General features: G+C 45.9%; 1 protein-coding gene across 4 annotated transcripts in view; it reads right to left on the minus strand.

Annotated features, from left to right (window-relative positions):
• Nucleotides 1-23917, minus strand: part of ASTN2 (astrotactin 2) — an 826144-nt gene that overhangs the window by 628242 nt on the left and 173985 nt on the right. For all 4 annotated transcript variants that reach the window (XM_046684656.1, XM_046684665.1, XM_046684648.1 and 1 more), the window contains exon 3: nucleotides 7737-8121. In XM_046684656.1, coding sequence (XP_046540612.1) covers nucleotides 7737-8121 — 385 coding nt within the window. The remainder of the gene's footprint in view (nucleotides 1-7736; nucleotides 8122-23917) is intronic.

Here is a 23917-nt window from a genome sequence, read left to right on the forward strand (position 1 = left end):
CTAGAGACGGCTGATGAAGGTGCGGAGGAGAAAGAGGCACATCAAAGGGCCTCTGGGACGTTTTACAATGCAGACTCCAAAAAGCATTTTGAACAAGGAAAAGGGAGAGGCAGTTTGGTTAAATGAAGTCAGGGAAGTTTGATGTAAGAAAGTCATATCCAGACTTTTCTTCTTTTCATGCTAGAGAGTCAATCTTTCAAAACTAATCTTATGTGGACCCCCAAGGTGTGAACCAGTTTAAAGTGTCCTGCTCTGGTTAAAGCAATCCTGCACATTATGCTCCCCTCTTGTCCCCAGGTAGCCCTGGCAGCATCCTCAAGGCACTGTATAATGGGAGCCATTGTGAGGAAGCGAGTTTTGCCAAGCTCTTTGAGACCCTCCATCTGGGGCTTAAGGACAGCTGGGAAGAGGGAGGTGTTGAGCTGTGGCTTAAAGGATGGTGGTGTTTCCTAGGAAGAGAGCAGGGGGAAGAACTCTTTTGAGGGGTGGGCTGGGAAGAGAGAGTATCCTAAGAATACAGGGAAGACATAAAAGGTCCTTTGGGAGGGAAGGTTGAAGAGTCAGTATGCAGCTTCAGGGGAAAGTATGGAGATGATGGGACCAGTGTTCCATAGGGTTGAGTGGAAGACACCAATTGGTTGGTCCCAAGGACCGGGGCGGGGTAAGACATAAAGCCATCAGGAGGGCCTTGCCTGTCTCAGGCACCATTCCCAGTTCCTCCATCAACCCCTTACCCAGAGTCCCTTGAATTAGCTTTATCCTTCCGATCTCCGGGCGAGCAGTAGCTCCAAGAAGATATCACAGATCCAGTGATTAGGAATCTGTCCCCCTGTGGATCCCACAATGTAAGATAGCTTTTTTCAGGCTTGACAGATCCTTGAACTTCAGGTTACAACCCACGCATAAATCAATTCAGTGGTTCATACTGCCATTAAAAAGAGGACATAAAGAGGAAGATGGGCACAGATGTGTGCTCAGGGCCAGTCTTCCACAGAAAAAAGAGGAGGATTGGCAGCAGATGTTAACTCAGGGCTAATCTTCCTCAAGAAAAAAGAAAGAAAGAAAAAAAGAGGACATAAAAAGAATAGAAAATATCACAGCATGCCACGGGTAACAAGGGTAAGTATTCTTTCACAAAACCTATTTTAAAGATGTGCGCGCACACATATTCACATGCATGTGTTTTTGGGACCATGACGTAAAATATGTCTCTCATTGTGGTTGGCGTTCAACATTTTTGATAAGCACAGCTCTAGGAGACAGCTTGCTAGCTTCCAAACCCACATCTTACCTCTCTTGCTCAAATAAATGGACCAGATTAACGCATATTGTGTCATCTTCAGAATATGCTTAGGTTTGGGAATCACTAAAATCAGACAAAGCTGGTTTCAAATGCTGACTCCATTACTTTTAGCTGTGTAACTGTGAGATGATCTCTAAATTTTGATAAGGATAATTTCTTACTTATGATATGGATGGGAAGATTCAACAAATCATTGATTTGAAAATACTAAACAAGTTTTGTCCAGTTCAGGAAATGGGTAAGGAGTTCACGCAGAGGTTATGAGCCTGTGGGAAGGACTAAGATATTTATCTATCCATTCATTAACTTAGTCATTCCTCTAACTACTGACCCAACACATATTTTAACACCTATTATGTGCCAGGCACTCTATTAGGCACAGAACAAACCGAACAGAACTGGCATGTGATCTCATGGAACTCTGAGTCTAGTAAGAGAATTAAACTATTTAATAAAAATATCCAAACAATAAAAAAGTACTATTACAGAAACAAATAAGGGAGTTGATAGAAGACAAAAGAGGAGAACTCCTAGAGAAAAGAGCTTTGTCTGAAGAGGTGGGGTTTAAGCTCAGAGTAGAATGATGAAGAAGAGTCAGCCATGACAGACTAGGGAGGAAAGGAGGGAGATTTTTCCAGGGAAAGATAATCATGGCATATGCAAAGGGCCTGTGGTGAAGAACAGAGAAGAGGCCATTGTGGCTAGAGCATAGAAGGTGAGAGTCAAGAGCAGTGGGAACTCTGGAACCAGAGTGATCATAACAGAGTGGCTGCTGTGTGGAGAATGGATGAGGAGGGTAGGCATGGAAGCAGGAAGGTATGTGAGGATGAGGAGTTCTGGGGATGTCAGGAAGACTGACGTGGCTTGAAGAGGGCATGGATGAGCAGAGGTGAAGGGGAGGGGTCTGGAAACAGGCTAGAGCCTCTGTGTGAAGAAGTCTGAACACCAAGAGAAGGCATTGCATGAGATGTTGACTATGAAGGAACTCTGAAATGTTAGAAAACACTGAACAAAGATGACATTTACATGACATTCACAGGGGGTGTCAGAAGGGTGAGTTAATAAACAGCTTCTCAGTTCTCCATCATTCTACAGTGCTTTATTGACACCAAACATGAGGTCCTTGCACCCTTGGGGACCACTCAAAACACTCCAAAGTACTGGGATCTCCCTTCTGCCAATTTAGAAGCTCAGAATTACTATGTAGCAGCTTCCTGCCTTAGAGAAAAGACGTTAATTATCTATTTTTCTTCCCAGATTTGCGGAGGAAGCAAGTCTCACGTTTGCCAAGCTTTAGCTATCCCTGGGATTGCAAGAGATCGGGGCCTTCCCAAGGATCATGAAATTCTGTATGGTCTAGTGTGTTCACTCCCCAGCGCGGCCCCTTACCATGTGAGCTCTCATGCTAGAGTTTTAACCTGGCTCAGCCACTTTCCAGCTGTGTGACCTTGGACAAGTTACCTAACCCTTCTTTGATTCAGTCTCCTGCATGGAAGAGTAGGGGCAATATTGGTAAATAACTCATAGGGTTATTGTGAGGTGGAAGTGACATAATTCACGGAGAGTTCCCAGAACAGTAGTTATCAATAAGTAGAGGTCAGTTGTCATCAAGAGCAGTAGCAGCAACAACATCAACAGCATTGGTTTCCAAGCCAGGCCTTCCAGCCACCTTCCCCCCAGGGTTAATTACAAATGGCTCAACGAGATAATGTATTGGACAGCAGCTGGGGTCTTACAGAGCTTCTCATTCAATAAAAATCCCTTCCTCTCCGTCCTCTCAACAAGGGTTCCACCCACCTCGAGATTTTCTGGTCTGCAATTCTGAGCAACAATAAGGGTTAGCCTACCAGCCCCATGTCAGAGACCAAGACTCCCCATCTATCACTGTGGGCCACTGCTGGTATCCGATGCCATTCTCTTTCCTTCCTCCACCCTAGGTCCTGAACTGAAGTAGGGGAGCAAAGAAAAGCCTTTATTCTGTATCACTTCATGAAAAGAACCATTACTCAGGGTAACTAGGAGGAATGGCTTTTGGCAAAGAAAAGAATGTGGACCAATGTTAGTTAGAAAAGAAAAAATTGAAAGAGAAAGTTGTACATATAAAATGATAGCAACTATATAGATAAGACCCGAAGGGTCCGTGATAATATACGGATCATGAATGTGATGGGGCCATGGGTTGTTTGTGTAGATCTATGTGGGAGAGTATATATTCCCCACCTTGAGTGTATAAAACAAATTTTAAAAATGAATAAATACGGCAGTACCTACCAAAATTACAAATGTGTAATTTGTCATTCCAAATGTGTAATGTGCACCCTTTGAGGCAGTGATTCTGCTTTTAGGCAACTGTCTTACAGAAACGGTCTCACACTTTGCAAGAATATATACAGGTGTGCGCACAAGCATACAAGGATGTTTACTCATTCATTGTAAGTACAGAAAATTGAGATAATGGTCCACAACAGGGGATGGTAAAGTGAATGTTGGTGTATTTGGTATGTTCACATCATGGGATCCAAAAAGAATGAGATAGGTATGCATGGTTGACATAGAAAGATGCTTTCCATACATTGTTTATCTAGCAAACTATCAAATGGCTACAGAATGATATATGTCGTGGAGATGGCCCCATTAGCATACATGTTCATCCAGATATACACCATATATACATCCAGAAATGTATGCATTGGAAAATGCTAGAAGAACATAAATCAAACTATTGTCTTATCAAGGATTGGTCTTTGGATCCTGTCACTGGGATAGGATGGGAAGACAAGGCTAGGCCTTTCAGTTATTGCTTTATATAACTCTTTCTCTCTCTCTCTCTCTCTTTCTTCCTCTCTCCCTCCTTCCTTTTCTTCCTTCTATTACAAAGAGCATACATTTATTTCACCATAATAAAACAAAATTAAGAAAATCCAATATCCATTCAGCCATCCCCTACCCTATCCCTTGATAAAGTGATAAATTTGCCATTTTAATTTCCTTAAGCTTCCATGCATAATATTCAGGGAAGGGAAACATAAATTTAAGGACAGATAAGGAGAACTGAATTAAAATCTATCAAGTTTCTGTTATGTACCAAACACAGTGCTGAGCATTCTCATATTGACATGATTAAATTCTCAGCAACTTGTTAAGGCGATACCAGGGGTGATATTCACAATACCTGAGACCTTCTAAGGCACAGGCACTAACGAGCAGGACGGGATGCCAGCCATCATACTGGAGCAGCCTTCTAAAGCCACTCTGCTCCTGACAGTGGAGATGTCAGGAGGGTCCTTGGGGAGGGGCTCAGGGCAGAGAGCTACTTATCAATGGGCACAGAAAATTTTCAGTATTTAACAAAAGGTACAGCCACATGGATGTCTATCAGCTGAATGTCAAAGCTGCTCAGTACAATGCTCTTGGGGCCTGGGAACCCAAGCAGTTGTCGCTTGGTAATGAAACTTCTTCCTTCTGTTCAACACAGATTGTCCCCTCTGTTATTTGCAGGTCCAAGCTGAAAAGCAGGCTGACAGAGCTCAGGTATGTTGAAGCAGCTTGAATTTATAGGCAAATTTTTAAGTGTGAAATGTGCAAGTGGGAGTGGCCCCTGGCAATGTCACTTCAAAGGGGTGTGGGATTACTTTTTGTATGGACTGGCCAGCCTCTGAATACCCGCCCACTCTTGACAAAATGCATGGCTGTGCCCAGGTCACCCATAAAAGAGAGAGCCTCATGGTTTTCTCCCAAGGGCCAGCTGAGACAACAGAATATGCATTTGGTCTGAGCTCTTGCTGTCAGATCTGCAATCTGCCAGTGGGATTGTCCCTCTTGTGTCCAGGCCAGGAGGACGAGGTCCTCAGGGACCATAATGCCATAAGAACAGCCCCTAGTAGTCACCTCATGGATAGAGTGACCGGTATACTGCCTGGAGTCAGGAAAAGTGTGCCCTCTACTTTCTTCTTGCCTACGTTTCTCCCTCTCCTGGCTTTATCAAAGCTAAGGGTGGCTGGGATACAGTATGATATGAATGCTTTCTGTTATTTCAAATTCTCTTTGTTTTAAAGACTACTTGGAGGAACATTGAAAAAAATAATTTGGTCAGATGAATGCAGGGGAGATGAAGGCATGGAGATGCAGGGTTGCTAAGAGCTCTGCCCAAGGCCATGCAGCCAGTGAACTGAGGAGCAGGGTTCAACATCAGTCTGCTCACCTCAGCTCCACTAGGCTGCATGGCCAGGACTGTGTCTTATTTCTCATGCATGCACCACTCATTCTCTTTGCACTTTTCTTTGCTGCCTCTCACTGCTACTGCTGAGATTTCAGAAAATAAGGGCCTCACTTTCTTGTTGTTTGAATAGAGTTCTTGAAAGAAAATACAAGGGAAAGAGTCATCTCTAAGCTATGATGTGGAGGTAGGACTGAAAGTGTGCAGGCTCTGGGGTACACCAAGTGGGAGAGGAGGCCACGAGCAACTTCCCCTACTTCTTGAGAGTTCGTCTTGTGTAGCCTCTGCATCTAGCACAATTCTGTCCCCTGTGTCATCTCTGTCATACAGGAGTCAGGTATCTACTCCCCATCCACAAGAGTAACTCAGAAAGGCTCGGCAGGCAGCTGAAATGCACAGTAGCTGGAATGGAAAGACTGTGTTCTCTTTAAGGAGCATAGGATCTGGAAGGCAGGCTCCAACTCCCAATTAAACAAACTATCATCTCTGTGTCACACGGGCCCTTCTGAGCATGACAGCTATCTACAGCAAGGCTTCTTTCTGGCCAGGAGCCTGGAGCTTGGTGACAGGGATCTAGGCTCTTACTTGGGTCTGTCACATCCTTCTTGTGTGGCACAGAGAGATCCAGGACTATTCAAGCTTCGGCCTCAGTCTCCTACTCACCCCATTTTTCTCCCAGGAGAATTACTGTAATGATCTTGAAGGGCAGAGGTGCTGCGTTCCTCACCTCTATTCCAGGGTCTATCATGGCGTCTGGCACAGTATAACGACTTTAAATATGGATGGTATGAATAACAATAACAGAAACGTGTATTAAACGTTTACTGGGTACCAGACACTTTACATGTGTTATTTCATTTAAGTTTCCCAACCATACTGCAAGGTAGAATGCTAGTGTCATGCCCCATGGATAGGAGAGAAGTATGTGACTTGTCCAAGGTCACAGAGCTGGTAATGCTGGATGGTAAACTTAATTCTGTATCATTCTTCCTCCTGAATTCAGACTCTTTATTGCCATTTGTATTGCCTTCCAGCTTGGGGAAGGAGGGAAGGAATGGAGGGAGGCAGGGAGTAAGGAAAGGAGGTCAAACAGGATGATTGGCAGCGACCCACCCACCGAATCCACTTCCCCACTTTGAAGATGTTTGCTGTTCTCCATCTGGAGCTTGATGGAGGAATGGGGAGTGGGGGGCAGAACATGCCTCTATTAGGTGCTTCTTGGACCCTCTCCTTGGCGTTCACTTACCTGTCATCAGTAATCCTTCCTGGTAACTTTGTAGCATTTATGTAAAGGAAAATAGCCAAAATCCATCTATAAACAAGCTACAGCCATAGACACTTAATAAAGACAGATATAAACACATCCTCTGGATAGGTCCATAGAATCAATTGTCCTCTGACAGAACAAAGGGAATGGGTCTTTGCAACGGCATATATGAAAAAGAGTGAGAGGTTTTAGTCATCAGAAAGTCCAGTATGAGCCAGCAATAGCTGCAAAATACATATGTGATCTCAAGCTGCATCAACAGAAGCATAACAGCTAGCAAGAAGGAGGTGAAATTCCTATTTTGCTCAGCAGACGAGCATTCCCACCTTGAAGAAGAGGAGGGTCGGTTCTCATGCTGTGCTCCAGGATACAAAAATTAGAATCTGCATCTAGAGGACAGTGACCAGGATGGTGAAACGTCTAAAAAATATGTCACATGGGACTAGCTGAAGAAACTGGGATTGTTTATTGAGATTGATTTCTAGAAGTTATAGGTGTCTTTTTCTGTTGTCAAATTTTGCAAGAAAGATGAGATTCACTTTCTTTGTGGACATGAAGGACCAGGGAAACAGATTTCAACTCAGTATAAGAGAAAACTTTCTAATAGTCAACATCGTCTGGAAATGCAATGAGCGCTTTCCTGAGTAGTGAGAAGGCCATCAAGGGAGGTAATCAAGAATCACTGGAGAGATGTTGGACTGCATACCTTCTGATGCTCCTGAAAACTCCAATTCCAGGAAAACTGACACTCTTTTCTTTCTCCCATCACTATCGAAGAACTGGAGCAGATAAACTCTGATAATTCAACCAAGTTATCAGATTTGGGCCATAAATCCAAAATGGCTTAGCCCAGAAGACACTGCCTGTGACCCCCACTGCCCAGCTCTTGTGCCTCTTCCCAGCTTCCCAAAACGCCCCCTGGAAGGTGGGATGCAAGAAGGAGGACTCACCTTTCTTCTCGAAGTCCCCTTTCTCTTCCCCCGGTCGGCCCAGGCTGTCCAGCGTGTGGGTCACCTGGCTGCCAAACTCGTCCTCCCGGGAGACGTGGTTGGCCCGCCGGGGTGGGTCCTCCTCCTCCTCATAGTCATAGTCATCCAGGATGGGGGTCTCCCGGATGGGCACGCCGATGACGGAATTGTGGGCCTGCAGCCGGGAGGAGCGGAAACTTTCCCGGGCTTGGGGACCCAGCAGCACCGACGGGATGTAGTGGATCTCATGCGTGGCTTCCGTGCTGGCACTCTTCTGCGGGATGCGACGACGTTTCTGCCAGCGCCGCTGGGCATACAGCGCCACGGTGAACACCAGCAGCAGCAGCAGCAACGCAATGAGACCGCCCTGGAGCAGAAGGGAAGGAGGACAAGCAAATGGGCCTCTGTTCTTTGGGCTAGAGGGCCAGAGGGGACTTTCCTGTCCACCACACCCAGCCCAGATCCCCGGGTTGGCCTCATAGAGACTCAGGAACCACCAGTCAGTTTCGAAGCCAGAGAGATGCTGTTTCCAAACCTGGCTTCCTCACCACCAGCTGTGTGACCTTGGGCAAACGGCTTGACTATTCTGAGTCTTGCTCTTCACATCAGGATGAGTAAGAATCCCTGACCTCTCTTCTTCATAAGGTTGCCTTAAGGAGCAAATGAGATGGCTAACAGTCACATCAGAGCAATGCAGACTACTAAACCTTGGGAAGAGTCAGGGCTGGGGCTTCACTCAAGTGAGTGTCTGAGTCCTGATTCTGCCTCCCACTAGCTAAGTGACCTCAGGACATTTGCTTACACTCTCTCAACCTTGCTTCCTCATCTCTAGAATGAGCCCACTGAGGGCTCAAGGGATAGTAGCCTTTCTTCCATCCTGCTGCAAATATAATATAGCATTATTAAGTCAAATAATTTCTGTATAGTGTATATTTCCTTCATTATCAGAAACACTAGTCTTTTTTTTGAAGAAGACTGGCCCTGAGCTAACATCCCTGCCCATCTTCCCCCACTTTATATGTGGGACGCCTGCCATAGCATAGCTTGCCAAGTGGCGTGTAGGTCCACATCTGGGATCCGAATCGGCCAACCCCATGCTGCCAAAGCAGAATGTGCGAACTTAACCGCTGCACCACTGGGCTGGCCCCAGAAATACTACTCTTTTAATGTTCGATTCCCAACAAGGGTCTCGGGACAAAGTAAGTGCTTCATAAATATTTGGTGAATGAATGAATGAACGAATGAAAAAATGAACATTTCTTGGGCTCCTTTAATCAGAAGCTTAAGGCAAATTGAAGTTATTTTTCTTTAACATACCCAACTGGTAAATATTTGATTGAGTCTGCATACGATACATTAAATTGAAGTAGTCTAAAGTGTTTTGAACACATCTTATGATTCACAAGATTCATGAAATGCCGTGCTCTGTGAGCTTCCCTTAAGGGCCGGGGCACTGGCAAAACACGTCTATATTCCCCACGGCACCTGTCGACGGCTCAAGAGGGAAGGTTTGCCTTCTCCTCGCCTCCCTTATTCGCTCTGAGCCAGAAAGATCTCCGATGAACAGGGGGAGGCCCCTTGGTTTTCTTGCTTTTCTTCACCATATATTGCGCTTCACGTCTGGGGGACTAGAAGCCACTTTGCCGAGTCCCTGCTGTGTGATCTCTGGAGTTGGGAAGGGTCACCCTTGTGACCTGGGGGAGGAGGATTCAGAAATCAAGAGACTCAGATACCAACGTGGCGAGGAGCAGAGCAAGATCTGAAGCTCATGTTTTGTGTTTATTTTGTTTCGTTTTGTTTTTTAGCTCAAAAGCCTATACTCTTTCAACCACACCCATGTGGCTGACTGCTCTTCCTTGACTATGATCTCATTGAAGGAAAGCATGATTTCCGACAACTACCTGCCTCACATCTAACACAGACGACAGATGTTAACCCTGACTACATTATCTTGGGGGGGGAATCTACTCTTGAAGGTACCTGTTTAGGCCAAGAAGAACATTATTTACCAAAATGACTCAGCTCTCCTGCTGACTACAGTAGAAAATGATCGTGTTCTTTCTGCAAGGCCCTCAGCTCGCTGAGCTAGAAGTCATCACCTCCCCGTGGGGTAGGGAAGGGCCAAGAGGTGGCCAGATACACAGGGATGGCTGATAGCGTTGACTTCGGCAGCCAAGTCCTCTAGAGGGATCCCCAGGAAGCTTTCTCTGGATGTCAGAACTTAAAAACAAATACACAAACCAAACAAAGCTGTAAGTATGTGTATTTATGTATATGTGTGTGTGCAATCTGTCAAATAAAATATATGTAAAATGCATGTGTGTCTAGAGCCCTAGGAAAGCAAGAACTGATCCTTTTTCCTCCACAGTCATATAATAGTGATTGTTCCGTGTCTAGATACCATGTGTGACCCGGTATTACTTGTCAGTTTTTTGCATCAGAGATACGAAAGGAAGGAGACAGAAGGAGGAAGTGAGGTGGAAAGAAATTTAGAAGGAAAGAGATAATAGGAAAGAAGAGTGAAGAGAGAAAGGAGGCAGGAAGAACACTAACACTTGGTAAAAACAATAACAGAGCGTCTCCTTCCTAATTTTGCTTAATGCTATTTTCATTTCATCTTCAAGGCAGTCCTATGTGATAGGGGCTACAGTTTCTGTTCCATAAATGAAATGAGGGAAAGGTGGTTCGGAAAGGTTAAGTAACTTGACTAAAGTCACACAGGTTTTGATCCTGGGTCCAAGTGGATCCAAGAGGCCAGGATGTGGTAAAGCAGGGATTTGAACCCAGCTCTTCATTGCGCACCCACTGGCTATTTGACAGCACAGCAGTTCTCAAGGACCAAAGGGAGGGGAAGGAACAAATGGGGAAGATGGGAGGGTGCACGAAGAGGGAGGGAAGCCTGAGAAGGGAAAAGGAAAACACAGTTTTCAAATCCAAGATTCAATGGGCATGTCCCGAGGCCTCTTCAGAGAAGCTTTGAATTATGGCCCATTGATGCCTTGGGGAAATCTTGCCGGACTCAGTCCTCTATCTGCTCATCTGGGGGTTTCACATGCTGTAAGGGTCAGGCCCTGCCTGGTCCAGAGCCCTTCCTCCCTGGCTCCTTCTGCCCACCTCAATTACAGGTGTTTGACCCTGTGGTCAGATCCCAGGACCAACACTGACCTGGAAAACACAAGGCCTAACCAACCTGTCCACCTACAACCACCACCACCACTCCCTGCCCCCATCGCACCCCAAGAACCCTCCCTGGTCACCCTGGTGGTCCTGGATCAGCTCATAATCCACACCTTAGCCCCATCCTTTGCCTCCAGAGCCCTCCGGTGGTATCTGGCAAAGCGGCTAAGAGCTGGCCTCAGAGTAACAGGATTTGAGTCCAGGTTCTACTACTTAGAGGCTGTGTGACCTTGACTAGGTCACTTCACCTTTCAGAGCCTTGGTTTTGTCATTGGTTAAGTGTGGGCAGTATTCACAGCATCACCTCATTGGGTCATAGTGAGGCTAAGTATTTAGTGCAGTGTGGCCACACAGTTACTGCTCACAGGTTGTTAGCTATTGCTTTTGTCAACGGCATTCAGAAAGGGTATACTTAATGTTGAATGAATAAACAAAGGAATGAATGGCGGAATGATTTGAACTTCTACCTCTGAATGCCTATTCCACACTTGTCTTGAGTCCCCAAATCCTTCTTAATCAGGACCACTTCACATAATGCTCTGTTACTTAGATTTACAATTGTGCATTAAGCATCATTGTCCTATGTTAAGTGAGGAAACTGAGGCACAGAGACAGGTGGTCCATTACCCAAGGGAGTGCGGTTGAGATTCAAACTATCGTCAGCATGGCTGCACGGTTCTGATCAGGGTGGGAAGGGACAGGAGCACCAAAGGCTTGATGACCCCCTGCCCAGCCTCACATCCCCCTTCTCAAATTACCTAGGCAATTTCACGTGTCGACGTCCCAGCATGAGAAACCTCCAGAAGTTTGTACAAAAGAACACTCACTACCCGCCTCCCTTGCCTGGCTTTGACGAGGGCTGAGCTTGAGAGGCCCTTTAGCTTAATGATCCTGTTTCTTTCGCCCCTGGCCTTGCCATTTGGTATGATCCCAGGGGAGTGGCTTCAGCCCTCCTGATGGGGCGTAGGCTCCCTATTCGCCCTGACCTCAGCTGAGCCACCAATCATATAGCTTCCATTACAGATTGGAAGTTCATTGTGAAGACCTGGCCAAAGGAGAATTCCAGTATCCAAGGGCTCACTGTGCCACTGACCAACTGAAACACATGTCCCCAGACTGGGCTCATGAAGGGCTCAGGGGACCTCGCCCAAAACACGGTAGAAGCTCGGGTGATGTTACAAGCACCAGTCTGAGCAGCACTATGTCCCAAGACCCTGAACATGTGGTGGGGTACAGGACTTTGGGGACAGGCTCTGAGCATGCAGGAAAAGGTCCTGAATTCAAGTTTACTCACTGTATGACCTGGAATTTCCCAGATTCCCTGATGCACCCTCAGTTTACTCCTCTGTACATTGGACTTCTCAATACTTGGAATAGTACAGCCCACAGTCAGGGGCAAAGACTGGGGTTCAGAAAGAATTCTTTAAAATCTCATGCTACCACGCATAAGCTGGGCGATGGTGGACCAAGGACTGAATGTCTCTGAATCACAATTTTCTCATCCATAAAATTGGGTCAAAAACATCCTTTGAGAGGGAGGTTCCATGCGAGCTCATGGATGTGCATGGTAAACGTGATAAACTCCCGTTCATGGTACCCACAGGGTTGTTATGCAAATCAAATCTGAACACTGCTGTGACGCCCCTTACAAACTGAAGGGTGCTGTGCAAAAGCAAAGGAGCTCGAGAGAACCATTTGGCTACCTCTGTCCTAGTGAGACGTTCTACGCAAAGAAAGATGGGTAACTCAGAATCAAGAAGAAACTGTCATCTGCATCCACCTGGATGCACTACCGCTCCACTCCTGCAGAGCTGTTTCCTCACTTTGCGGGCTTCCTTCACCAAGGGCAAGAAAACAGGGAAGCAGGAGCTGTTAATCAAGAGGTGAGCAGCACCAGAGTATCTAGCCATGGAGTCGACACACCAGGAGCAAACACAGGCCCTGGGAGTGGAGAAAACACTGCAGGACAAATGGGGATCCCAGGAGGAAGCAGAGGAAACAGGCAGAAGGCTGTGAATTTTTAGAAAGCAAGTTAGGAAGAGGCCAAGACTCCAGGGGTGGCAAGCTGAGGCCCCGCTGGCCTCAGGGACAACACGATGCCAAATCCAATTTGGACTGTGTTCACTCTAGGGTGGCACAGACTAACAAGGTTACAAGAGTGGCAGGGAGTTCCAGAAATAAAAATACCGGTTTGTTCATTAGGGGTTGGTTTCTGCAACATTACAAGCAGCACATGATTAGTTTTACCTTCTTCTAATGGGTCTGAGGATTTCACTAAGCTGTCAGGCAGGAAGTGGGAAAGAGACAGGAGAAGGAATGTGTGTCCCCATCCCTTCTGGAAACTTCCCTAATAGAAGTTGCTCTAGAATGGGGTCAGCCCACTGCTCATTCTGTTACTGACAGTAAGTCTCAGATCCCTCAGTGAAGCCAGACACGGGGGAGGGTGGGCGATGTCAGGGCAGAGGGGCATGGTGGGGAAATCGGGTAATGGGGACATACAGGCAGCCTGGGGCTCTCTGCTTCCCTGCTTGCTGTTGGCCGTCACAAGCTGACTGTGATATTTTATCTCCTTGGGCTGCAATAGGCTCACCTATAAAATGTGCTGATTGTTCCCAATGGGCAAGGTTATGCTAAGGATTAAACAAGACAAAAAAAGCCTGGCACCACAAAAGTCAACCAGTATCAGCCTCATTCCTTCAGCCTCTCTATTCCACTATCCCAAACCAAATCCTGTCACACCCCTCACTTTCTGGTTTAAACCCCTCTCCTGGCTCCCCTGGTGCCCTCAGAATAATGTCCAGATTCTTAACCTGGTACCCAAGGCCCTTTATGACTAGGTCCCTGCTCCCTTCTCATGCCCCAGCTCCTCATAAGTCCTACCTTCTACCCTGTCCTGAATTCACACGGAGCTATGAGTATTCCCCAAACGTCTGATGCTCCGAGCTCTTCCATGCTGGCTGCTCCCTCAGCGCAGAGCTCTCTCACTCACTCCTTATAGCATCTGAATAATGACCTCCCAAAATTCAGGTTGACCTAGAACCTCAAAATGTTATCTTATTTGGAAATATGGTGTTTGCAGTTGTAATTGGTTAAGGAGAGGTCATATTGGATTGGGTCGGCCCTACATCCAATGACTGGTGTCCTCATAAGAAGAGTAGAGGACATTGAAAGCTATATACACACAGACAAGAAGGCCATGTGAAGATGGAGACAGAGATGGGAGTGATGCATCTACAAGCCAAAGATTGCCAGGAACCGTCAGAAGCTATTGGGACAGAGTCTCCAGAATGAGCAAACCCAGCTGACATCTTGATTTTGAGTTCTGGCCTCCTGAACTGTGAAAGAAGAACTTTCTGTTGTTGCAAGTCCCTCAGTTTGTAGTAATGTTATTGCAGCCTAGGAAACTAATATCCTCCTCTTCACCTCCTCAGCTCAGCTCACCCAGCCATCCCAGCTCGGGGACCACTTCCTCAGGGAGTATCTTTGCCTCTTCAAGTTGGGGCAGGCTATGCTCTCTTCCCTCACAACTACCATGGCCATCAGTCATCTGGCTATACCGCCACCATCTAATCATCTGGATGACCATCTTCCCACTCTAGGTCCTGAGTTGCCATTTACGCCTACCATTTACCCAGCCTAAGATGCCGTGCTTGGTCCAGAGAAGGTGTTTAATAAGCATCCAGAAGCCGCAAATCCTGACCAGATGAGCCAGAGGCACGTAAATCTGCAGTCCCTTTATCAGCTCTGACCTCGGCATCCAGAGGCACCTGATCAAACCTTACATGGCCCCTCTTTGCTGCTCTGCCTTGATCCCAAAGCTAGAGCCTCCAGCTGGTTTGTTTACATACACAACATCAAACATGGAAAAAAATATAGAGGAGAAAAATAAAAAGCACCCCAAAACCACCCCACCGAGAGAGCCTTCCAAAAAGTCAAACTTAGAACTCCATTCAGCCCGGCCTCATTTTAATCTATTTTTCATGTTAAAATATCCAGGCACAGGAGAAGGAGCCAGAGAAAGGAAAGAAAGGGATAATGTGAGAAATGCTTTATTTGACAGTGTGTCATTCGGAAACTGATTATTTCTGTCTCCGGTCTTTTTAATATTCCCTCACAATGGCCAAGCTGCAAGGGGATTTGGTATTCTAAGGCTGGATTTATAATACTCTGTTCCGCAGTGATAAGAACACGGGCCTTTAATCCTCAGAGCTGTGAACATGCATATTCTCCCAAGTAATGTCCTTCCCTTCTCATCACTTGTGTCTGGTCCCGACAGCCAGCCCCAGGATGGCTGACGACTGATGATCCGCTGGGTGTTCTCTTGGCCAGTAGCTGAGTGTCAGAGCTGGTAGGGAAAGGGGACAGGGCTCCAAGTTCTCCGGAAAGTCTTCTTTCAGACCTCAGTCTATGTTTACACTGGAGGGATTATTAGAAAATAGTCCAAAACCTTGCTGTTCCAGAAACTGAAGCTCAGAGAGTGGAAATGACTTGACCAAGATCACAGAACATCCTAAAATGGTTTTAGGGGCAGAATATGCAGCTGATACTCTCCAAAGATGCAGAGAAATCATGTGAATCCTGACAATTTGATCAAAATAGCTTCCGCCATCCTATCCAAAATAGCTTTCTCTCCTTCCTATGGCTGTCCTATGTCCCAGTTGTCATTGCCTTTCATCATGATAATTTTAGCACACTCTGAATGATCTCCCAGGCTTTGCCCCACCCCCACCTCTTTTCAATCCACCTTCCCTACCACAATGAAGGCACAGCTGGAAACAGAGCCCCTCCCCATTGACTAAGCTGGAAAGTCCTGCAGATTGACAGTTCAGGTTCTTGTCAATCAATCCTCCACCTTCGTGGATAACCTGGTCTCAAACACACATGCTTTTGAAATATCCTTCTCAAAATAGATGCTTCACTCATGCATGCAACCAACCCTACTGAGCACTTACCACAGAGCAGTAAGTACCCACCCATACTGCAACTCCCTGTTCCTATTCAATGCCCAGAAATTTTGCCCCAGCCATTTCCTCTGCCTGTGATGCTGTCTTCATTGTTATTCCTCACCCCTACATCTGCATGTCCAAACACCACCCAGACTTCAAGGCTAACTTCAAGGCAGTCTCCCTGGTGAACTCTTCTGGGAACTCCCCTCTCCAGCCTCAGCCAGGAGGAATCTCTTTATCCTCTGAACTCCCACAGTACTTCATCTTAACCCCCAAGTTAAAGAGCCTTAGCATTTTCTACTTTGTATTACAGTTACTGATGCTCATCACTCAGCTCCCTTACTGGTTAGATTATTATACCCATTGCACAGATGGAGAAATGGAGGCTCAGAACATCAACTTGCTTGAGAGCACACAACAAGGTGGCAAATATAGGGGACAAGGCCTCCCAGTTGGGGTAGCTTCCAGTAAACTTCAGGCTCACTCTCGCACAGACTGGGAGTGTGCACTGGACCCTGAGGGAACCGCAGGAGAATAAGATGATAATACAGGTCAGAACCACATTGCAAAAGGCATGACCATTCTTTAGGCATTAAGGATCCAGAGGTGGTTTTTTTCTTGAGTAATAGGATGGCAAGATCACATCGGATGTGGTGGACAGACTGGAAACAGGGAGATAGGTGAGATGGCAGTTAACAATAGTTTAGGACAGCAGTTCTCAACTGGGGGCAATTTTGCCCCCCAGGAGACATTTGGTAATGGAGACATTTTTGGTTGTCACAGTTAGGGAGAGGATGCTACTGGCCTTTAGTGGGTAGAGGCCAGGTAATCTGTAAGCATCCTTCAGGCACAGGACAGCCACATACAACCAAGAATTGATCTGGTCCCAGATGTCAAGAGTGCAGGGATTGAGGAAGCCCTGATCTAAGAGAGAGATGATGAGACTTGAAATAAGAGCAGTTGAAGTGCGTAATTAACTAATGGGGTAGTAATAAGATATACACAAAAGAGTGGGAAGATTCGGTGTTTGATTTGCAGGGAAGGGAGAGGAAGAAGGTGCCAACAATGACTCTGAGGTGTGGATTCTGTCACTGGATTAGAGAGGAATCTATCTGTGTTAATTTTTTCCTGGGTAAGCTCCCAAAAGGTTATGAAAGATCCCAGCACATAATCAAATGAAAAGATAAGTTTACATGTGTGAACAATTAGGAGAAGATAAATGCATAACAGATAAAGATTTGCATATACATATAATTTATCTATGTATGTATGCATGTATATATTCACATGTATAAAAATATACTCGCATCCATCTTTATATGTCTACAGTTAGCTATATTTATCTATAGTTATCTCTTTGCCTCTAGACAGATATAGGATGACCTATTTAAGGAGGTCCCATTATAGAAAATGAAACATTTTGCTTTTAAACTAATCATCGACTTACAATAGAGACACTATTTCATTTCTAGAGATAATGCCAAGGGAAGAAAATAAAAATGAAGCAGTTCTTTGGAACATATTCATTCCCCACCCAGCTCAACCTTAATCATCTTTAGATCAGACCAGCATGGGGGCCAAATCCTGGGAGGTCATCCTGAATCCGATAGCAATTTGTCAAGGGAAAGCTAACGAACACTGGGACACCAGTGTTTGCCCCAGAGTCAGACAGACATGGATTTGAGTCATGGCTGCACTCTCTTTGAGTTGCGCATTTTTGGATACATCAGTTTTCTCATCTGTAAGTTGGGTTACTAACACCTAACTGAGACAGTTCAGGGAGGATTAATGAGACTGCATGATAGAGCACATTTAGCATAGTGACTTGCACGTAGTGGCTCTCAGGAAATATTAGCATCCTTATTACTGATGCAAGGCCTTGTTTCCTGAAAAATTAGATCCAAAGTCATGGTGAAGCCACCAATTCCCCTCCCCACTATAGTATGAGATGTTCTCTTCACAGTTTCCTAGTTGCATCCCATGATTACCCCTGGTCCTCTCCTACAGGGCCCAAACTATGTGACCCTTGCCCATGTCCCTTCTCCTCTTTGGGGCGAGTGGGTGAGATTGGATGGTTTTTTTTCTTCTTCTTCTTCTTTTTTTTTTTTTTTTTTGAGGAAGATTAGCACTGAGCTAACATCTGCTGCCAATCCTCCTGTTTTTGATGAGGAAGACTGGTCCTGAGCTAACATCCGTGCCCACCTTCCTCTACTTTATATGTGGGACACCTACCACAGCATGGCTTGCCAAGTGGTGCCATGTCCGCACCCAGGATCCGAACCGGTGAACCCTGGGCCGCCAAAGCGGAACGTGCAAATTTAACTGATGCACCACCGGGCTAGCCCCTGGATGGTTTCTAATAGTCATTTTAGCTCCAATATTCTAAGTTAGAAAGAAAAAAGCAAACTTGAGTGCATTTTCGAATAGATGATATATATATATATATATATACATTCATGACATCCTGTGTAGTATTACAGCTGGATATGTCCTGCATCTTTTGCTTAAGCTGTTCACTCTGCCTGAAATGCCCTTCCCCCACTTCTTTGCCTAGTCCGTTAAACCTCAGCTCTTGGGTCATGAGTTCTCAACCAGCCTATCTGAAACCTGCTATTCCTCGCTGGGTTAAGTACCCACCTTTTAGACCCCTCAGCGAGTCATGCTTCTGTCCGCCAACATCCCTTCCATACCCCAGAAGGCATCCTTAATCAACTCTTTGTATCTGAGACCTAACCCCGGATCTGACACCAAGTAGGCCTCATTATGCATTTATTGTATTTCTCCATTGAGAGGCAGTGAAGAGATGGGCAAGGTTTTATTTATTTCTGAATGAATTTGAATGGTACATGGCACATAGTAGATCTCAAATTACTTGTTGAAAGAATGAATGAATGAATGAATCCATTAGAAATGCCTCTCTGAGGGTAGGTGACAGAAATATACCTGCATCTCTCTGTCAATTCTCCATTTGAGTAAGAGAGTGGGCTGAAGAGAATTCTATGAGCCGTTTAGCACAAATCAGTGTCCCACTCCATATCCTCAGGTGGCCTCTCAAGTTCTGTCTGAATCCCACTCTGAAGGATGGATAATAGAGAGGGTGGGAGAAAGTATCTTTGAGAGGATTGATCTTCTTTCTATTCTTTGAGTCATGAAGATAAACCAAGGATCCCAGGTGACCAGGGAGAAGACTTGCACTCCTTCATTGGTTTATTCTTTCTCCAGGTTATGGGCATACCTGAAAGCAGGCAGACCCAAGTTCAAGTTCTTACTCTGCCACCCACCAGTGGTGTACCATGGAAAATTCTCTCTGTGAAGCTCAGGCTTCATAGCTCTAACATGGGAATAATACCATTCACCAAAAAGAGCTGCTGTGAGGATTGGATCAGATGATGTATGTAAAATATGTCATACAACCCTGGACCTATAGAAAACATTCAGTACATGGTAGTTATTCGCTTAATGGTTACCGCTGTTATTGTTACACTTTGACCCAGAGCCAAACCTTCTGCCTGGATTTAGGAACACATAGATATGGTCTCAAAGAACCTACAGTCAGTTTGGGGAAACAGATAAGTAAGCAGATAATTACTGTAATGCACAGTTCAATAAGCTCTATGCCAGAGGGAAATAGAATAAGAAGAAAAGAGTTTCTTAAAACTTCTAAGTGCAAACCATACAGGAAGTGGCAATAAAAAGTTCTTACAATTCCAATTACCGTCAAGCCCAAAGGTGCGAGAGTGGGCTGGCACATCCATCAAGTATACTCACACCCAAAACGTGACAGAAGGACTCGACGACCAACTAAACAGCATGGTGGTTGACGGTGTGGGCTCTGGAATTGACAGTCCTGGGTCCAAGTACCTGCATTATCACTGACCACCTATGGAGCTTCGGGTGTGTCACTGCATTTTTCTGAGCCTCAGCTTTCTCATCTGAAAGTTGGGGATGGCAGTCTTCACTGAATGAGGCTATGGCGAGAATTACTGAGTGAATGCACAAAAGGCATTCAATATTTTGTCTAGAACACAGCCAGTGGTCAACAAATGGTGGTTTAAAAATTCTGGCAGAGGAAAATGACATTGAGAAAGGAATCAGAAAACTTATGTCTTAGTCCTAGCCCCGTCCCCTTATCAACTAGTTTGTAGAATGCTCACAGGTCCTCACATGTATTTTTTAATGAGGTGGCCATAGCAGCCACATGAGCGAGGCGGTCTTCATTCAACAGATGCAGAAAGTGAGCCTCCAAGAAGTGACTTTGCCTAACGTTGCAGAGTCAGTGGCAGGACGCACATTTGGTTCCAGAATCCAAAGTCTGTAGGATCTTGAAACTCTCAGTTTGTCCCTAGAGTTGGCAGTTTACAGAGCCTGTGTCCTTTGTTCAAGGCATTATTCTTGGGGAATGTGTTGCAGATTCACAGGGTCCATGGAGAGATCCCTAATACTGTGCCGGGCTTAAACCACTGCGCCAACAACTCAGCCTTCTGAGACAGAAGGGAGGGCTAAGACTCAAGAGGAAGCGAGAGGCCATTGAGAACCTAGTCAATACTGAAGACATACAAACTGACTTTCATACAGGCGGGGAGCTTCTGAAGTGAGCTGGCTTCTTTAGACATCATGGGTGGAGAAAGTAAGTTTGGTGAGAGGTGGGGCAGAAGGTGCTGGTCTGAAGACAGCATCATCGGTGAAGACTTCCCTTTGCACACCACTGACCCCCCTAGCCCCACGACCAGGGATAGTGCCCCTCACTTGTCTCCATCACAGGCTCCCTATCTCCTTTCCTTGCTGTAACTGTCTTTACAGCACTCACCTCTCCCTGCCCTTACATTATACATTCATGTGTTAATTTTGTTCACAGCTCTAATGGAAGGGAACTTCCATAATGTAAGACTTGTATTTTACTTATTACTCTACCATCAGTGCTGAGAATAGCACATAGTGCTTTGTTGGTGCTTCCTAGATAGTTTTTGGATGGATGGATGGATGGATAAATAGATAAATGAGTGGATAGACAGGGGTGCCTCCCCAAATGGTCTGGTAGCCCCTAAAAGGCAAGGGCTGGGTCCGAATCATCTCTTAGTCCTGTCCCTGGACTAGAAGACTGGAAGATACTTAGTGAATAAAAAAAAATTGCTGTTAGTCTGTCTCCTGGGGCCAGGGAAGGAGCACTTGGTAGAGGGGTAATTAAGAGGCAAATACGACAACTATCTGGCTACTTTTCCCTGCTTTTGGGGCAAGGGGAGAAGTTGGTCTGAATTCCAAGCTGGTTTAATGATTTATTTATTTGTATATACTCAGGAGACACTGAATCAGAAAGCAAAGGAGTAAGGGGATGTCTGGCCCAGCTATTCATGCACAATCACCTTCCACAGTAAGCAAATTGACAGCTATCTCTCTTTGCTATTCCTATTCCTATATCTGGATGGAAATAATAGGATCCTAAGTGAAAGGGAGCACCCACAACAGATCCCAAAGAGCACTGGACTTGGGTTCAAATCCTGGCTGTCACTGATTTACTGTACAGCCCTGGGCCAGCCAATTCACCTTTCTGAGTCTCAGTTTTCCCAGCCTTAAAATGATCATGACAACAGGTGCCTTTTCCTCTTTATGTAAGGACCTCATTGAGAATCGAGTTGATAACACAACTCTATACACTGAAAAGTGATTTACACCTATCAGTGCTTAGTAAAATAAGTGCTGAGGAGGAAGGAAAAAAACTAAACGCCAGCAGTAACTCGAGTAGAGAGGAAATGAAGTCACAAAAAGCAAAGCTCCAAATCCAGAGGCTTTCCAGTCTTTCCAATGCCTCCATTGTCTGTCCATCAAGCTTCTTCAAAACCCATTGCAAGTCACACAGTAGGGGTCCTCAAGAGCATTCTTCTGCTGCCATTTCCCAGCAGTGGTGATGGAGCTGCCAATTGTCTTGAAGGCATATTGCGATGGCCTCAGGATCTCCCCTACTAGGCCTGATCAGGAAAATGCCAGGAAAGTGAGTTACTAAGTGCAGAGAGTCAAGTGCGAGATGCCAAGCAATAAGAAGGGAAAAGAGAGAAGACACAACTGGAGGCTGGTTTGTGCAATGACAGGAGCAGGAAGCAAAAGCCGCTCAGTGTCCTCGTTGCATCCAGCAGGGCTGACCCGGCAGGATTCAACCTTTCCTCTTCACCTTCCTGCTGCATGTCTCCTGAGTTTTTACAAACACAGAATTCTGCATTTCCTAGTACTCCAAGTCAGCAAAGAGAATTGCTCAGGAACCTTCTTCATTCCTCTTCTTACCTCAGAGATGCCCTCCACCCTAGCAACACGTCAGGCAACCCAGGGCACAGGCTGCAGGGGGAGCTGGGAGGAGAAGCTTTGTTTCCTTGTTCAGGGACCATCCCAACTGTAACACTGATAACCCCAACCCCCACCCCACCCCCGCTGCCGCAAGTGTTAATCACCTCAAAATTTGCTCCCTGAGATCTTGCTGTCTGGGCTGCTGCAAGGTGGCTCTCCAGGTCCTGCTTCCCCACTCCTCCCAAAGATCCTGTGTCTATATCCTGCAAGGTCCACCCTCAGATCCAGCCCCAGCTGGGCTTCCAAGACTATGCATTGCCCTTAGCTCAAGTTCACGGTGAAATACAGGGACCCAAAGTCCCAGCACATCACAGCCTAAAGGGATCAGTGATAGCTTCCCCAAACCAGCCACCCAAGAAGATGTACAATTTGGGGGGCTAGCAGAGCCTGAGACTGAAAGGATGAGGTCTGGGAGAGCCCAGGGTCTGTCTAAACTAAAGATGAATTAGAAACTGTTGAACTTAAATGCCACTGTCATATAGCCACTTCGTCCCCGTATTGGTAAGGGGCTGAGCTCACTCAAGAACAACTAGCCTGGGGGGCTGGCCCCGTGGCCGAGTGATTAAGTTCGCGCGCTCTGCTGCAGGCGGCCCAGTGTTTCGTTGGTTCGAATCCTGGGCACGGACATGGCACTGCTCATCAAACCATGCTGAGGCAGCGTCCCACATGCCACAACTAGAAAGACCCACAACGAAGAATATACAACTATGTACTGGGAGACTTTGGGGAGAAAAAGGAAAAAAATAAAATCTTTTAAAAAAAAAAGAACAACTAGCCTGGGTTCCTGAACCAACCAGAATGTCCTGGAAGAACAGGTGGAGGTGGGATAGGGACTGTCCCAGAGAGACTCCCTGTTTCTGAATCTCATCTTGATCCTGGGCCTCCAAGGAAGCTGGCAGTATTAGTTTCCTAGGGCTGCCATAAAAATCACTACAAACTCGAGGCTTAAAACTGCAGAAATTCATTCTCTCATAGTTCAGAAGCCAGTAGTCTGAAATCAAGGTGTTGGCATGGCCACGCTCCCTCCAAGGTCTCTGTGGGGAATCCTTTCATGCCTCTTCCGGCTTCTGGTGACTCTGGGAATTCCTTGGCTTGTGGCAGCTCATTCTAATCTCTGCCTCAGCCTTCACCTCACCTTCTTGTCTCCTCTTTCTCTTTGTGTCCTCTGGTGTTCTTATAAGGACCCCAGTCATTGGATTTAGGGCCCACCCTAAGCACGGGATGATTTCATCTTGAGATCCTTAACTAATTACATCTATAAAGATCCTATTTCCAAATAAGATTTCATTCTGAGGATCTGGGAGAACATAAATTTGGGGGGATACTATCAGCAGTGATTAGAACATGAGGGTGGAACCCTCATAAACGGAATTAGCACCCTTCGAAAAAAGGCCTCAGAGAGCTAGCTCACTCCTTCTACCATATGAGGATACAAGGAGAGGTCTGCCACCTGGAAGATAGTCTTCACTCAACCATGCTGGCACCCTGATCTCAGGCTTCCAGCATCTAGGATGTGAGAAACAAATTTCCATTTTTTCTAAGTCACCTCGTCTGGGGTATTTTGTTATAGCAGCCGTATCAGATTAACACAGATACCTTTCCCAAACTTGCCTGACCATAAGAATCCTCTGGGGATGCTCATTACAAATGCTTGTTTCTGGAATTTTCCTGACCCAGCTGGATCCACCGCATGGGACCTCACCACCA

Source organism: Equus quagga, chromosome 1 (assembly GCF_021613505.1).
Source record: "Equus quagga isolate Etosha38 chromosome 1, UCLA_HA_Equagga_1.0, whole genome shotgun sequence".
Taxonomy (NCBI): domain Eukaryota; kingdom Metazoa; phylum Chordata; class Mammalia; order Perissodactyla; family Equidae; genus Equus; species Equus quagga.